Source organism: Megalops cyprinoides, chromosome 17 (assembly GCF_013368585.1).
Source record: "Megalops cyprinoides isolate fMegCyp1 chromosome 17, fMegCyp1.pri, whole genome shotgun sequence".
Lineage (NCBI taxonomy): Eukaryota > Metazoa > Chordata > Actinopteri > Elopiformes > Megalopidae > Megalops > Megalops cyprinoides.
Window position 1 is genome coordinate 2,088,649 of NC_050599.1, and position 17,354 is coordinate 2,106,002.

At 50.1% G+C, this 17,354-nt stretch overlaps 1 protein-coding gene across 1 annotated transcript in view; it reads left to right on the top strand.

Annotated features, from left to right (window-relative positions):
* The window catches only part of LOC118791992 (serine/threonine-protein kinase D3-like), a 49,378-nt gene that overhangs the window by 21,704 nt on the left and 10,320 nt on the right, over window positions 1-17,354 (top strand). Inside the window, exons 3-9 of the mRNA XM_036549617.1 lie at window positions 6,797-6,935; window positions 10,854-10,985; window positions 12,241-12,398; window positions 12,783-12,972; window positions 14,019-14,096; window positions 14,680-14,863; window positions 15,425-15,548. Of these exons, the coding sequence (XP_036405510.1) occupies window positions 6,797-6,935; window positions 10,854-10,985; window positions 12,241-12,398; window positions 12,783-12,972; window positions 14,019-14,096; window positions 14,680-14,863; window positions 15,425-15,548 (1,005 nt within the window). The remainder of the gene's footprint in view (window positions 1-6,796; window positions 6,936-10,853; window positions 10,986-12,240; window positions 12,399-12,782; window positions 12,973-14,018; window positions 14,097-14,679; window positions 14,864-15,424; window positions 15,549-17,354) is intronic.

Genomic DNA, 17,354 nt, shown 5'->3' on the forward strand with positions numbered 1-17,354 from the left:
TCAGCTGATCGTGTTCAAGGATAGCGCTCACTCAGTACCCGAGCGAGGACCTCAGCGGAGGAAAGAGGAAGCCGTGCCACACAAACAGCAATGCAGAGCAGTGTGCAGGAACACACGCTTCCCTGCAGCTCACCGGCTCTTATTAATGATCATTCTGTCAGGCCTGCGATTATTAGCACGCTCTGAGCCCTGGAGACAGGTGTGTAGCTGTGCTCCTTCTTCAGAGGACCATAGTGTTGAGGCGTGTCTGCTTTTAAGGGCACTCAACGGCACCACTGAGGTTTCCTAACTGGAGCTCCCATGAAGGGGTCTGTGTGGCAGACTGGTGCCCACCGCTGTGTGTTAATGCAGTATACTGTGTGTCGGGAGGCAGGGGGGAGGCACACATGCGGGAGTCTGGGTGTGAGTGGGACACTGTGCCGTAGGAGCAGCCTTCGCCTGCATTCAGCCAGAGAGACAGTGCGCTAAGGGGCGGGAGACCAGAGCGGGGAGGAGCTGTCCTCCGATAGGCTGATGTGCTGTCACAGTGAGGTGGGCTCTGATTGGAGGAGATGCACTACTCTGCTGATGTCATAATCTGGTAATGACACGGTCGTCGTTCGAGCCTGGGCCGTAGGGCTCAGCCTGCACCCCAGACGAGCGCCCTGCTGACTGAGCCACGCTGAAGCCCTGTTTGCGGTCTGTCTGTCAGCCTTCGTCTGCCAGAGAGAGGAATGTTCGAGGTCAAGACGAGATGTTGGATTTTGCCGGTAAACAGGGAGTCTAACTGCAGTAAGAACTCAATCCCCTTTGTGACCGGCGGGCCCCGTTAGCCAGGGCTGGTTACTGCAGCGGCCCCGTCGGAGGGGAAGTGAGGATGCGGGTAACGGCGGGAGCGTGGCGGGATGAGCGGCGGGACGAGCGCGGGCGCTCTGGTTTGTGTTTGTGCTTCATTCAGCTGCCCTAATCTAATCTTAAGTGGCTGTGTGCAGTGTGCGGTGAGCGCGTAGTCGGAGCTCTCGACCTTTAAAGCGCCGTAATACCGCTGCCATTAAAAGTCCCCCGCGCCCGCCCCTGCGGGGTGCGTACGGCTAATGAAGGCATGACGCAGCGGGGGTCCTATTTCGGGACGTGTGCTTAGCGATGCCCACGCGCCCGTGGGTGCGCGGGCCAGCCGCTGAAAAACATGGCCGAAAATACCGCTGGGATGAAGGAAACGCAGGGGCGAGGGGGCTGGGGGGTCTGGAAATAGCCGTCTTATTTTCGGAGTGCTTTTCTGTTGGTAAACACATGAAAAACCCTGAACAGGCCCCGGGACGCTGTCGACGGGAGCGCACCCTGTGACCCTCGTGTGTTTGTGCGGCTGCCGCTCGAAGCTCCTCTGAGGATGTGGCTCTCAGCCTCTGCCGCTCCTGCTGCTTATCAGCGCCACTATCAGCACTCAGAGACGCCGTCAGGAACATCATGGCATCGTTTTGCTTGTGTAAGCCTTCTCAGCAAGCCTTGCCCCTGTAGACTCTCTCTTTAAACCCTGTGTCTTGGACGTGCTGAGATAAAACGGAGCGGCCTGTGTCTTTGGATCCCCGGGGCGGTGACTCGGGCGGCTGCTTTTCTTCTTTATCTCGCAGACTGGGCAGCGTTTAGCGTCAGCTGCATCTGTCTGAGGGCAGAAAGGAAAATGGTCATTAAAAAGTTTAGCAGCAAAGCCACACCACTGCACTTCCTGCAGCTGCTCCTGGGTTTCCTGTCTCTTTTAAGGTGTCCGTGCAATCAGAATTCAATCACCTCACTTCTGCTCTGATTCATCCAAAATATGATTCACAGAAAAACGCATCAAATTGGATTGTGGTAATTGGATGTGGGAAGGCAATGCCAAGGGAACTTCATCACACACCTTTTTTTAAATACCTGTACGTGATGTCTAGCACGCTGTTGACAGTTCGTGTAGCTCATTTAGCCGTAGGTGTTTTCCTGATTGAACACTATTTTAGAGTGAAATTGCTGCTTACAGCTTTTTTTATCGAATCTGATTTGTTTCAGAGTGATGTTTGTACTGTACTTCTGTCTGGTTTGTTTGTTTCAGCAAACGTGGCTTTCAGCAAGAGCAGTTTATTTATTATCAGCTTTAAAGTTAGTCTTGTCCCTCTGAATTCACCTCTGATTGGAAATCGTGTCCTTTGGTTGGTACTGAAAGTGGTCTGTTGGACTGTGCAGACCAAAAATGGCGGGAATATGATGCTGGCCACGGTGATGTTTCCCTCTTCACACTGGGATCGCCTCTTCCTGGAATACCTACAGTTTTCACACCTGGGGATGTCCGACAGGCATCTCTGGCCGTGGGTGACTACCGCTGTTGCCAGGGCGACCGCCTTTGTTGTGACGATAATGACATCTTGCTCATTTGAGCTTACTGTATGAGTTTTATAGAGCGTTTGAGTGGACAGGTCGGGAAGGTGCCGTACAAACATCTGAGTAGCAGCTTACTCTCTCTCACAGACTGGAGTACTGGCAGGTCTTCACTCACAGAAGGAATGGACACATGGGACTGAATTACAGAGAATTTGTGTGTTGCTACAGAAGAGCAGTCAGTCCTTCTCTGATGGCGTCTGTCTGTTGGGCGCGTCGGCCGTGACGCCCGTTTCTTCCCGCTGCGGGGTCTGCGTCTGCAGCCTCACACATGCACACCGCATGCTCCCCTCACCCCTCACCCCCCCCAGCTCTGAGAGAGATACCGTCGGCAGCCCCGTTTTCATTTAGAAAACACTGAGGCGTGGGGGCCATTTTGAACAAAGCGCCAGCCTGTTTACCTGCTTCACTGTTACACAGCACATGCTTTTAACTCAAGGGCTTCTCTCTGAAGAATTACTGATAGACTTAATGTGCCTTTTGAAAGTGCATACACCAATAAAAAATTGAGTAAAATGGCAGTTGATGAATAGAGCTTGATATATCATGTGTTTTTTAAACAATAGACTAATAGACTAGATATGTGCAGTTGTTTTGGCCTGTTGTCAATGATAAAGATCTGTGCTCGGTTTGGCACATGGCTGCTTCACCACTGACTACTGAGGGAGATCTTAATGACAGAAGACTGTGTAAGACTGAGTCAGACCAGCACGCTGCTGCCACCCACTGGCTGGAGTGCACTGCACACCGTGTTGTGTTTAAGTTTCTGTGGAGGGGTCTTACAGGTGGTTCCAGTTAGAAATGCAAATTCAAAAACAATGATTGATCCCCATTAAATGATAAAACTGTTCCAGTTTGTATAAATATGTTGTGCCATCATCCATTTCAGCATGTGATGGATTGGCTGAAGAAGAACAAGTTCTTTCCAAATGCCACAGAATAATTTCAGAGGTATTATCTTCTGTTATTTCCCGTAACAGACATGAATGGCGAGCACCAATCCAAGTGTGACGTGTTCATCCTTATTTCCAGCCTTTAACTGGATTTGGCAGATCAGTGACAAGATTACCGAGTCTGACCAACGATTAAGGCAATTAAGCCCTTCTCTGCGGGTGGTCTGACCAGGCGTCCGTGGTTTATGAATCTGAGTTTGTAATCATTTATAATACACAGCACCAGAGCATTTCTGGAATATTACCCCCATGTAAAAGTGGTGTTGTCTTCAAAGACTCATTCAGCACACTTGAGAGTGGAGAAGTGGGGTGTGTGTCCGGAGGACTGGGGAGGTAGCATTTTTGCGGAGATAGCCTGGGCCTTGGTCCAGCCCTGTGCTCCCTGAATGTAATCCACCCATGGGGCACATTACCGCCTCCCTGGGAGACTGTGAGTGTAATCTTAGCTGTCACTACACACCCTTCGGAGGGGGGACACGGCGTGCCACCTCTGCTGTAGGGCAGTGTCTTTGTGCTGCTGCACCTTCCTGTACGGTGTTTGGTGAAAAATAGCACCGTGAGGCGCAGGTTCTAAATAAAGCACTTAGCGTGGCATTCCTGTCTCAGACTGGGAGGAGGAGGTGTGAGTCCGTGGGTGAGGATTATAGCTCAGAGTGTGAGCGGTGTGAAACTGACCCGGTGCCACAGGAAGAGCTCATGTCTTCGGGACTCAGGAGTGTGTGAGAGGCTGAGCTCACTGCAGGGCTCCTGTCCGCCGAGCTGTTTCTCTGCGTCCTCCGCACGGCTTCCTGTGTCACTCCTGTGTTAATCTGACAGACTGCTGCACTGTGGTGATGTTCCTCTGACGGTTTAGTGCGCGCCTCTCTGCAGCGGAGTACAGGGTCTGAGGGTGTGTAGCGGCAGAATCGCAGTCTGTGTGTTCAGTGCGGTCATCCTGCCTGTTTCCGTGCTGTTGCCGTGCAGTCATCCTGCCTGTTGCCGTGCTGTTGCCGTGCTGTTGCCATGTGCTCTGTCCTTGCCTTTTCTCCTGAGTAGTTTGATGGCTTTCGAAAGTGTGGGGATTAAAAGAGCAGTGGAGCAGGGTGTAATCCCGGACCCAGAGAGCGTAAAAGCCCCACCATCCCCTTTTCCTGGAAGCCTGAAAGATTAACCGGCTCTGAGCTCTTCTGTCGGGCCACAGGAAGCACCAGCTCTCCACAACCAGCCGAGCCTCTCCACCATCAGCCTCCAGAGTCACCTCCTCTGTTCCAAAATCCACGCTGTCTGCTAGGCCACGCCCAATCCAGGACACGCCCAAGACAGGCCACACCCAAAGCAGGCCACAACCGAGCCCAGCCAGGTCTAACCATGGGCTCACTGCTGCAGTGTACAAGCTCTGAGAGTGTTCTCATTAGAGGGGACAGACCTGTGGGGGGCTAAAGTGGATTACTCACAAGGGACACTGCTGTGCATAATGGGATGTTAGCTTTAGAGCTTACTGTGTGTGTGTGTGTGTGTGTGTGTGGGGGGGGGGGTTGCAGGGTTAGTGCAGCTGTTTAGATGTTATATAAGCAGAAAGTTGACAAGGCTTTTCATGGATCTTTAATGTTTGGATGTTTTTGCACATTATGGAGGCCCCCATGTCCTGCCCTAAAGATCTTCTGAAGCTCTCCCGTGAGCATTGCCATCACTGAGACTCCAGACATCGCTGGTGACCACAGAGAGTGGCATTCGGGCTGGGAGGCAGAGGGACCTGTCACTGTGAGCCTAGGGCAGGATCGGGCAGTAGGGCTTAAGCCTGGTTAATGGGAGAGGAAGACAGCGGTGGGATGAGCAGTTATTTTCCTGTTAATAGTGATGTAACTGTGCTGCCAGGCTCCATTATCACCAGCTGTCAGACAGACCGATGACACAGTCAGGTAATACTGCTCGCTTAATGCCCCAGACTGAAAGCGTCAGTTCATCCGTATGAGAGCTCAGAACGTGCTGTATAGCAACATGAGTGGGGTCAGGGAAGCTATATCCTGCCTGTTGATTCATTCAGGCTAATTATATGTTGTAAAAAGTATTCCAGCTCATTGAGTTTTACACAAAATATTATCAGAAATAGAATCGCTACGCCCACAAGGACACAAATAGCCTTCCTGTTATAACTTCAGACTATGTTACATTGCGTTGGCTTAACTAATATGGTCTCTGCTGTTTCAGGGAATTTAAACTCATGAAAACACAAATTGCAGGAGGGTATAGAGTAAATTCAAATATTTTATCTTGTTTTTGATACTGAATGAAGCATCACAAAAGAAATGGAATTTTTCTACCTGTGAAATCATGTAAGAAATCACACATGAATGAGTAGTTAACTGAGGGCAGCAGGCAAGACTTTTAATAGTGATGTAACTGTGCTTCCAGCCTCCGTACTCACCAGCTGTCAGATAGACTGATGACACAGTCAGGTAATACTGCTCACTTAATACCCAGATGTTGTGTAAATTTAAGGTGAAGCGAAGCCCTCCTGGATTCCTGGTCCTTTTGTTGCGTTTGTGGCCATCTTTGCTGTGGGTGAGCCATGCCCAGTTTCCAGGTCAGTGGGATGCCAGTGTGAATGAGATCTGTGAGTGAGCTCTGAGAATGAACTCGTGAGTGGGTTCTGTGAGTGATTTCTGTGAGGAGATCTGAGTGAGTTCTGTGAGTGTTTTCTGTGAGGAGCTCTCTGATTGAGCTCTGTGAGGAGGTCTGCATATGAGTTCTGTAAGGAGCTCTGTGATTAAGTTCTGTGAGAAGCTCTGTGAGTGAGATCTGTGAGGAGCTCTGTCAGCGAGCTCTGTGAGTGAGATGTCTTGAGGAGCTCTTTGGCATGCTGACTCTTCCTGTGTCAGAGGAATGCAGTCAAGGCCTTGGCCCTCAGAAGTGCCTAGCCAATGCAAGCTAAGAAAGAGGGCTAAAGCCCTACTGTTACAGGCGAAGAGCTGAAAACCACACACAAATACAGACACAAAGTTTGAATGTTTATCATAATAAACGTGTGTAATGTGTATACACGTATTCTCCTCCGGGCTGGATGGGCTGTGTGCTGGCACGGTGTGGCAGGGTGGAGTGATCTGACGGCAGGCTGCAGGGTGTCGGTGCGGGTGCAGTCTGAGGGCTGAGGTTAGTCACGCTGCTGCTGCTGTTGCTGCACACGCTGCAGTTCCTGCGCTCGCGGCTGCGGGTTCGACTTCCTGCCGTCTCTGTTTGCACCCCGGAGCGAAGCGGGTTCCGTTTATTCACGGAAGAACCGGGTCAGAGCGCACCGCGCTGCAGCAGGAACGCGAAACCACAGCGTCTGAAGCTCGGTGTGCAAACAACACGCTGGAGTGCGTTCAGACTGCCTGGTGTGTAAACACAAGCCGTGCAGGGTATTAGAGGTGCCTGCTGCCGCGGGGAGGGACCCGCACTTTCAGCACAAACACTGACGCTCTCCCCTTTTCTCCCCCCAGTTCCCGGAGTGCGGATTCTTTGGCATGTACGACAAGATCCTGCTCTTCCGCCATGACCTGAACTCAGACAACATCCTTCAGCGGCTGACGTCGGCCGCGGACATCCATGAGGGGGACCTGATCGAGGTCGTCGTCTCCGGTGAGCCCTGACCCCCCCCCCCCCCCCCCAAACCCCCCCAACATGCCACGGCAACATGGTTGTACTGGCATCTGGGAGTCTGAGGTCGAGGAAGGCATGAGCGTGTGTGTCCTGGTGCATTGTGGGCCGGCAGTAAACATCAGGTGGTGTCAGTGTGCTCATGAACGTGTGTCTCTCTTCTCCTGTGTCCGTTCGGAGATGGGTCGTCATAGTTACAGACATCAGTGGAGTTCCATCAGATGGAATGAGTGACTCAATGCCCTCACTTTTTACCTCGTAAAACCAAAATACATTTCATCCACCACAAAAAAAGATTTTTAGTTTGACGAGCATCTTGCACTTGGCTATTGTTATTGTAAGTTGTTGATGAGTTGATAAGTGCTCCTGAATGTGTTTAGTTGTCTCCAGGTGTGTTTTTAGCTGTAAGCAAGCAGCATTACAGTGTAAAAACTCATGACACATTTCCCATGTGGCTAATGCCCAGTGTCAGCAGTCCTCTGACTGCTTTGTTGTATAACCAAGATCTCTCTCAGTGAGGTGCTGTGGTGGTCAGTTTCAGCATATTAATCCGTTTGTTTGTGAGAAAGGTACTGCCAGGTTAGCGGCTAGCGCTGAGTGCACGTGGGATCTGGTTGGCATTTCCCCCTGAGGCCTGTCAGCTGTTCTGGGGTGTTCCTCCAACCGTCCAGGCCCCTCTGTTGTGGTCTCCCTCCACAGGGGGCTGTGAAAATCAGCCAGCACCTGAATATCGTCTGTGGCCTAGTGGCCCTGTTTTGAGTTTTTACCCCTCAGATCAACGCCTTTGCGAATGTGTCCAGACCACATGAGGTTTCGAACCCCAGACCACTTCCACAGCCTGTCACTGTTTTTAGTGCTCGTGACACGACACAGAGGTGTGCTGTCTGCCTCTCCGCTGTCAGGGGACAAACCTGAACATGCAGGCGCCTTTGGAGCTCTGTCTGACAGGGACTGAGATTTGGGGGCGGGGTTTTTTATGAGGCCTGGGGGGTCAGCTGACCTGTGGACCCTCCTGAGGGCCTCTCTCCATGGTTTGACGCTCTGAGCGTCTGGGGTTTGGTCCTCTGCTCCAGATCTCCTCTGGTTTGTCGGACACGGGTCTCTCAGGAGGCAGAAAGTGGCAGGAGGGTGTTGATATTGGCGCGGGACTCGAAGGCTAACGCCTTCTGCTGTTGTTTTAGCAAAGCAGTTTCAGCAGGTAAGGGTGAGAGTAAACTGAGAGATCAGTGCTTTAAAGAGAGGGAGAGCGCTCTCCCTGCGTGGAGATCAGTGCTTTAAAGAGAGGGAGAGCGCTCTCCCTGTGTGGAGATCAGTGCTTTAAAGAGAGGGAGAGCGCTCTCCCTGTGTGGAGATCAGTGCTTTAAAGAGAGGGAGAGCGCTCTCCCTGTGTGGAGATCAGTTCTTTAAAGAGAGGGAGAGCGCTCTCCCTGCGTGGAGATCAGTGCTTTAAAGAGAGGGAGAGCGCTCTCCCTGCATGGAGATCAGTGCTTTAAAGAGAGGGAGAGCGCTCTCCCTGTGTGGAGATCAGTTCTTTAAAGAGAGGGAGAGCGCTCTCCCTGTGTGGAGATCAGTGAAGATGACATTTTCTTTACCTGAGTCACCACAGGAGGCTTATGAGAAACTGACTCTGTCCTTTTGGGGAAGAGCAGTGTGGGGTGGATTAGCAGCCTGAGACGACCTCTTCTTGTGTCAAACACAGAGTGAGTTCAGGCCTGTCCGGTGTTTTCCCTCAGAGTGATCATACCAAGAGCAGAGTACTAACCCAGCATTTAAAGGTGAACCCTCTCTAACTGATACTGTCTCAGGAGGTAAAGCGGAATTAACAGGCTAGATCAAGGTATCTTTTCACAGGTGTAGTTACCTCTAATTAGTTTTCTAATTAATCTACTAATTATCGTTCTCCTTCAGGTAGCGTAATTGATGCAAATTGTTATCTGAAGCTGCTATCTCATTAGATCATTCTACTTCAGTTACACAGATGTATGTGTGTGTGTTTGTGTGTGTGTGTGTGTGCGCGTGTGTGTGCGTGTGTGTGTGTGTGCGTGTGTGTGCGTGTGTGTGTGCATGCGTGTGTGTGTGTGTGTAGAGTACAGTCTCGGCCTGTATGTGGTCGGCCTGATAGTAGTGCGGCTCAGAGAGACGTGTGCTGAAAGAGTCTGGTTAGCGCTGCACTGCCCTACTGTAATGACAGCACAGCCGGGTGCTGATGATGTCATCCTGTCCCGTGCTGAGTGTGGAGTGTTGAGTGCTGGATGAGGGTGTGGGGCCAGGTCCTCGTCTCTGGGGGGCTGACGGGAACACAGACTCATCTGCTCCGCAGCTGCAGCTGCGGTGGCACTAAGACCCAGTAAATACACACACACGTATACATATACACATACGCACATGTATACACACACACACACACACGTATACATATACACATAAGCACATGTATACACACACACACACACACACACGTATACATATACACATACGCACATGTATACACACACACACACACACGTATACATATACACACGCGCACACACACACACGTATACATATACACATACGCACATGTATACACACACACACACACACACACACACATACACACACACACACACGTATACATATACACACATACACACACACACACATACACATACACACACACACACACACACGTATACATATACGCATACACACATGTATACACACACACACACACACACACACACACGTATACATATACGCATACGCATACACACACACACACACACATACACACACACGTATACATATACACATACACACATACAAATACACACACATAATACATATACATGTGCATGCATGCACACACACACTTTTGGGCTGTGATGAGGGGCCGACCTCTTGTGGCTTATCGTCATGGTCCCCAGAAGGCCCAGCAGTGATGTGTGCAGTTTAACGGGCAGTGTGATGCATTTAATATGTAGTGGGAAATAGTTACTGTAAAATATGTGCACTTGAAAGAGATTTAAATTGAAACCATTCAGGGTTAGCAGTATTAGTGGATGTTTAAATACTTTCTGGAATGAGGAAAATGCCCATTGGGGAATAGGTTTACTGCGACTGTTGTACTGTGAGTGTGAAACATAGGGTATAAACATTGGTAAACTGGCAATGTAACTGTTTTTACTGTTGACCAGCTTGTTTATTATGTAGAAAAGTCTGACTCACAGTGTGGGCCTAGGTTTGTTGGCTCCGATATTGTGGTCCATACCTGCTTTTCAGTGTGTTATACAGCGAAAGGCAACTGCTCTCTCTCTCTCTCCTAACAGACAGCAGCAGCATGGAAGTCTGCCAGGCCATCATATTTGAAGTGATTGAATCAGACAGGCATTTGTAATTCTTCCTGATAATAAGCTGTGGAACAGTGCGTATGTCCGTTCAGGCCTTCTCTCTAGGCAAGATAGCTTTGTGCTCAACAGACTGAACTTTGGACCGCCGTCGTAGCTCTGTATCTGAGAGACTACAGCGACCGGTTGCTGAATATGGCAGCTGTATTTCCCCCATTGAAACTAAGACTGATACTTATGTTGTCAGTACACCCTGATTAGAGGGATAACATGCCAAAATCTGGACGCCTGGAACTGTTTGTCCTTTTGCCTGGCCCCTGTACAGTCCTGTACGATTAGTTCATGTTTCCATGTTGCACCGCAATGGGCCAAGGACAGCGTGTTGTAGCACAGTGTAATGATACTCAGGCACTGATGAACGAAGGAAAAAGGCCCCCCAGCACTAATCTCTTCATTCTTCTTGTCTTCATTTTGTATCATTTACCTCAGTTTTTTATTGTTTGTTATGGGTTCTCTCTGTTCTGGGTTTTGTTTCGGTTTTTCCCGCTGTGTTTAAGTTGTGTCTGGCTTGCAGCGCTCGCCACCGTCGAGGACTTCCAGATCCGGCCGCACACGCTGTACGTGCACTCCTACAAGGCCCCCGCCTTCTGTGACGACTGCGGCGAGATGCTGTGGGGCCTGGTGCGGCAGGGCCTCAAATGCGAAGGTGAGAACGGGAACCCCCCCCCCCTCCCTCCGCCTTGCTCCCCAACCCACTCCCATCTGTAGAGCTCCCCCCAGGGACTGGTACCGCAGACCGGCCGGGGCCTCGGAGGTGCAGAGAGAGAACAATCAGATGGTGCGTTTCTGTTCCTGCTTCAGAGGCGGATTAGAGCTCACGACCTGTCTCCGCCAAGCATGTGACTTCCTGACGTTTCAGAAATGGCCTCTCGGAAGCCCTGATCGCAGCTTTTCAATGGATTCCACTGTAGCAGTGCCAGAGAAGGAGACTGCACTCACAGGAGGCAGGAAATATGCTCTGCAGCATGCGCTCTCCCTCCTCTCCCTCCTCTCTCTCTCTCTCTCTCTCTCTCTCTCTCTCTCTCTCTCCCTCCTCTCTCTCTCTCTCTCTCTCCCTCTCTCTCTCTCTATCTCTCTCTCTCTCTCTCTCTCTCTCTCTATCTCTCTCTCTCTCTCTCTCTCTCCCTCTCTCTCTCTCTATCTCTCTCTCTCTCTCTCTCTCTCTCTCTCTATCTCTCTCTCTCTCTGCCTCTCTCTCTATCTCTCTCTCTCTCTGCCTCTCTCTCTCTCTATCTCTCTCTCTCTCTCTCTCTCTCTCTCTCTCTCTCTCTCTCTCTGCCTCTCTCTCTCTCTCTCTCTCTCTCTCTCTCTCTCTGTCTCTCTCTCTGTCTCTCTCTCTCTCTCTGCCTCTCTCTCTGTCTCTCTGTATCTCTCTCTCTCTCAGACATTGTCATGAGTGCATTCAGTGGTGCTGGGTTCATGGGGGAAGGCTGGGCAATGGAGTCCATTTTTATTTATTTTCATTTCATCAGTTTAGACGAAAGAACATTTAGGATATTTATTAAAACAGTTCTGAGACAGCCAGATCATTGCATTGTCAGGCCACCTTTAGTTTATGATCCTTTCAGAAACAAATTTCCAAATGTAAAAGTTGACATTGTTGATCTTATTTTTGGAAACATGTTCACGTTGTGCAATATTGGGAGGAAAGATTTAGTCATTACCATGGAAATGTCCCTGTGAGTGTGACTGTGAGCTGATCTCTGTGCATCTGTGGTAGCCATTACCATGGAAATGTCCCTGTGGGTGTGACTGTGAGCTGATCTCTGTGAGTGTGACTGTGAGCTGATCTCTGTGAGTGTGTGGTATCCATTACCATGGAAATGTCCCTGTGGGTGTGACTGTGAGCTGATCTCTGTGAGTGTGACTGTGAGCTGATCTCTGTGCATCTGTGTCCTCAGGATGCGGGCTGAACTACCACAAGCGCTGCGCCTTTAAGATCCCCAACAACTGCAGCGGCGTGCGCAAGAGACGGCTGTCCAACGTGTCCCTGCCCGGCCCCTCCCTGTCCACCCCCCGCCCCGCCCCTGTCGAGCACGCGGTCGTGGCTCTGGAGGAGGTGAGGGTCTCTCCGCTCTGGAGCTTTACACAGATCTGAGCGTGCTCAGTCGGTCTGGGGGCAGCAGGGTGGTGTAGTGGTGAAGAGCAGGGTTCATAACCCAAAGGTTGTGGGTTTGATTCCTTGCTGTTGTATCCTTGGGAAGGTACTTAACCCACAACTGCCTCAGCAGATATCCAGCTGTATAAATGGATAAAATTGAAACCTCTTTAAGTTTCTCTGGATGAGAATTAACAGCATCAGTTGAATAGATTTAGATTGGAGTTTTTATGCATCTACTCTTACATTCTGTCCCCGGTCTGTTTTGTTTTGGGGTACGCCCCGCGTGTCTCTGACCCCCCCCCCCCCCCCCCCCCCCCCCACCCACCAATGTCTGCATGTCAGCGCTCCCATCAGGAAGCGGGCAAGCGCATCCCGTCCTGGAGCGGCCGACCCATCTGGATGGAGAAGATGGTTCTGGGCCGGGTCAAGGTGCCTCACACCTTCGCAGTACACTCCTACACCAGGCCCACCATCTGCCAGTACTGCAAGCGTCTGCTCAAGGGCCTGTTCCGACAGGGCATGCAGTGCAAAGGTCAGAGCCCCCCCACCGCCCCCGACACCCTCCCTCAGACCTGTCCCTCAGACACTGTGCTGCGGGGTGCGCCGCTGCTGCTCCACCAGTAGGGGGCGCCATAGCCACAGGATGACAGGATTAGGGCAGAGGTAGTAAAACTGTCCACTTCAACACAGCGTCATTAATGACAGAACATGCAGGGCACAGATACAGACACACGTAGATACTCGCAGCAGCTTCTGCGCAGAGTAATTGCACTTGAATTTGAATGCTACTTTTCATCAGCACACATTCGAGACTGTCACAGGTGGTCGAACATATTATGAAATTGAGAGATGCGTGTGAAGTCTTGAATATTTAGTTTGAGAATTAAACTGATCACTTCTTTCATTTCACTTGACCAGGAAACAAAAAAAAGCAAAAAAAAGACTTACTGTTCGCTGTTGTGTGCCCGCTGTTATCTCCCATCACTGGGGCCCGGGGTGTGTGTTGATTCTGTAATCATCACCCTGCTGGGCAGACTAAAGAGATTTTGGCAGGATACCAGACAATATCATTAACAGAAGCTCTATTCTTTCACAAAAAGGTTTAATCTTATCAGTGCTGTGATGTCAATGAATGCACAATGTACTGTAGTTTGGCCAATCAACAGAAGCATAGCAGCTGGCTAGCTAGCAGCCACACACTGTACAGTATGAATCTTGTGACACAGCCTGACTAACGAAATTGCATTTCAGTACAGAATATGTGGCTCATTCCCTGCATGAGAGGGTCTCTGTGTTCTTTCCAAAGAAAAAGCGCAAAGTTCATTCCAGAGAGCGTTGTTTTGGTTCATTTTGCTCCATTTTCCAAACTATGGTTCTCACATTGGTCTTAAAACAAACCATAGTGTGTGTGATGAAAAACAAAACTATCAAAAATTATTAAGATTTTACTGGCATTCAAAGACATTGTGCTCCGCAATATTGTAGTCTATATCCTAACAGCAAGTGTGGTTAGACTCATCATTATTAAAAGGATTAGAATATTCAGATGAGATTTCCTTTTTTCATATTTTATTTCAGATTGTAAATTTAACTGCCACAAGCGATGTGCATCAAAGGTACCGAGAGACTGTCTTGGTGAGGTGGTCTTCAATGGAGGTGAGTGCCTTTTAAAACACATGTCGCTGACATTGCACCATATATTGGTTAATCCTGTGTCCCTTGTAGAGCTTGTAAAGATTTTAGCACATTAAAAACAAAGTCAAAAACAAAGGATTTTCAAGGATGCACGGTGCAGTATAGTTTCTAATGGCTTAGATTTTATATGACATTATATGACAGGAGGTACTTCATGTGACACTTTATCAGTATTTATAGTCTTAGCAGGAGGGTTTAGCAGGCCATATTCAGGGCCTTCTCCATACCTGACACGTTACACATCACCCTTTGATACGGCTGGATATTCATGGAAGCAGTTCAGGTTAAGTGGTTTTTGCGAGGGGGACAATGACAGTTTCCTGACCGTGGACTAACACCGTTGCCCTGACCATGGCCTAACACCGCTGCCCTGACCGTGACCTAACATTGCCGCCCTGACTGTGGACTAACACCGCTGCCCTGACCGTGGCTTAACACCGCCGCCCTGAGAGTGGTCTAACACCGCCGCCCTGACTGTGGCCTAACACCGCCGCCCTGACTGTGGCCTAACACCGGGGCTGTCCGTCTGCTTCCTCCCCCGCAGAGCCGGCCAGCCCGGGCCCCGATTCGGACGTCAACATGGAGGTGGAGAGCAGCGATGTAAACAGCGAGGGCAGCCGAGGCCTGGAGGACTCTGAGGAGGCATCCACTCCGGAGGACAAGGTCTTCTTCATGGACCCGTCTTTCCTGGACGGGGACAAGGACGAGGAGACCAGCAAGACCATCAGGTGGTGTGGGGCAGGGACGGCAGGCTGGTTAAGGTTCAGTGTATGCGCTCTGTAATGCAGTGGAGATCAGGTGTTTTTGGAGTAGCAGCCCCAACACTAGCAGTAATATCATTGTGTGTGTGTGTGTGTGTATGTGTCCGTTTGTGTCTGTCTATGGCTCAAAGTCAAAGTCTTTTACTTGTCATTTGCACAGATCACACAAGGTAACTGAGCATTGAAATTCTTGAGGTAGGCTCTGCTATCTTGTAACATTGAAGACTAGTGACGGCACAACATAGAAGGCACTGAGTGTGGGGTAGTTTTTAAGTTATAAAAAATTTAAATTCACTAGTGCAGAAAGTTTAATTTAAGCTAAAAAACGAACTGGATAAAAAAGGAAAAAAAAACAGTATATGAATATCTATATACAAAATGTGTCTGTCTGTTTGTGTGTGTGTGTGTGAATGTTCCTGTATGCATATGTGCTATGTTGCATCTCTGTCGTTTTCAGCCTTCTTCCAGCAGTAGCCTGCCCCCTGGTGGCGGTCTGTGCTAATTAGTGTGTCTGTGCTCTGTCTGCAGTCCTTCCACCAGCAGTAACATCCCCCTGATGCGAGTGGTGCAGTCCATCAAGCACACCAAGCGGAAGAGCTCCACCGTGGTGCGCGAGGGCTGGATGGTGCACTACACCAGCAGAGACAACCTGGTGAGAGCCGGCCTGCTAACGCTAGCCCCCGGACACACTGCGGCCGCGTTCAGCAGTTACAGTACAGCATACAGGCCTGCTAACGCTAGCCCCCGGCCACACTGGAGCCGCATTCAGCAGCTACAATACAGCATAAAGGCCTGCTAACGCTAGCCCCCGGCCACACTGGAGCCGCATTCAGCAGCTACAGTACAGCATACAGGCCCGCTAACGCTAGCCCCCGGACACACTGCAGCCGTGTTCAGCAGTTACAGTACAGCATACAGGCCCGCTAACGCTACCCCCCAGACACACTGCGGCCGCGTTCAACAGCTACAGTACAGCATACAGGCCTGCTAACGCTAGCCCCCGGACACACTGCAGCCGCGTTCAGCAGTTACAGTACAGCATACAGGCCTGCTAACGCTAGCCCCCGGCCACACTGGAGCCGCATTCAGGAGCTACAATACAGCATACAGGCCTGCTAACGCTAGCCCCCGGACACACTGCAGCCGTGTTCAGCAGTTACAGTACAGCATACAGGCCCGCTAACGCTAGCCCCAGGACACACTGTGGCCGCGTTCAGCAGTTACAGTACAGCATACAGGCCCGCTAACGCTAGCCCCAGGACACACTGTGGCCGCGTTCAGCAGTTACAGTACAGCATACAGCACAGTCCTCTCTGTACACGCAGGGGCAGGTGAAGGCAAAATTACTGTATATTCAAGTAGTTGAATTAAGTAAAAGATGAATGGATGGCAAACATACAGAATGTCACCTTTTATTTCTGGGTGTTTCTGTGCACATCCAGCATGTTTTACCCTTGTAGAAAAAAAAACACTTCCTGTGTTCATTTACCTCACTTTAGGCGGGCATAAGTATTGTGTTAAAAAAACTAACTAAAGTAGTGTAAAAGGTAGTATTTGGTCACGTATCCCGTTTAGGCAAATGTAAGTATTGGGAAAGTTGGCTTACAGGTGTGTCTTGGTGGTCAGGTATTTCTTGTTGCATTTATTGCACACATAAAAGAGATGTGAAGGTCTGTTCTTGGGTTTAGCCTTTGCTTTTGCCTGTGGAGTCAGCAGGCATAAACCAGTATGAAGACCAGGGAAAAAGTAATCAGGAACCTCAAAGAGAAATATAATACAAATTTATGGCATAGAAGTGGGGCATAGGAAGGTTAACAGTTTGGAACATCTTGAAAAATAAAGAAATCACTCCTGTAGTTAGCAATTGGCAAGGACCAGGTCAGGCAAGAAGGACAACTGTAGACGGTGACAGAAGGAGAATGATCAGGGGTGTGAAAAAAGCCCTAAATTACCTGTCATCACCAACAGTCTCCAGAGAGAGCAGGGGTGAGAGCACCACAACCTGCCGTTCTCAGAAGACTTTGACAGCAGAATCACAGAGCCTCCACCACAGGATGCAGACTCCTGAGCACCCGGAACTGAAAGGCCGGCGTAGAATTTGCTGAGAGGTACAGAGTTGAGCCAGTAGGGTTGTGGAACAGAGGTGTGTGGATCAGTGAGAGTGAGACTAGATTTTATGTGATGTTTTAGTGATGGAGAAGTGAGAGTGATGAAGAGAGAAGTGCAGACGGGAGTGTTACTGCCTCGTCTCTGAGGCATGGCGAGGCAGGGTCATGACTCGGGCCTTCGTGCTGCCTCTGGAGCTGCCTCGCTCATCTTTAAGATGTAGCTGATTCTGCGTTAGCAGGATGAGTCTGGAAGGGCGTGGAAACAGCCTGTCAGTGTACCCCATGCCTCCAGACTCAGGGGGCGGAGCCTCACTGTGCAGCCCAAAACACAACACAAGCAAGGGGGCCAC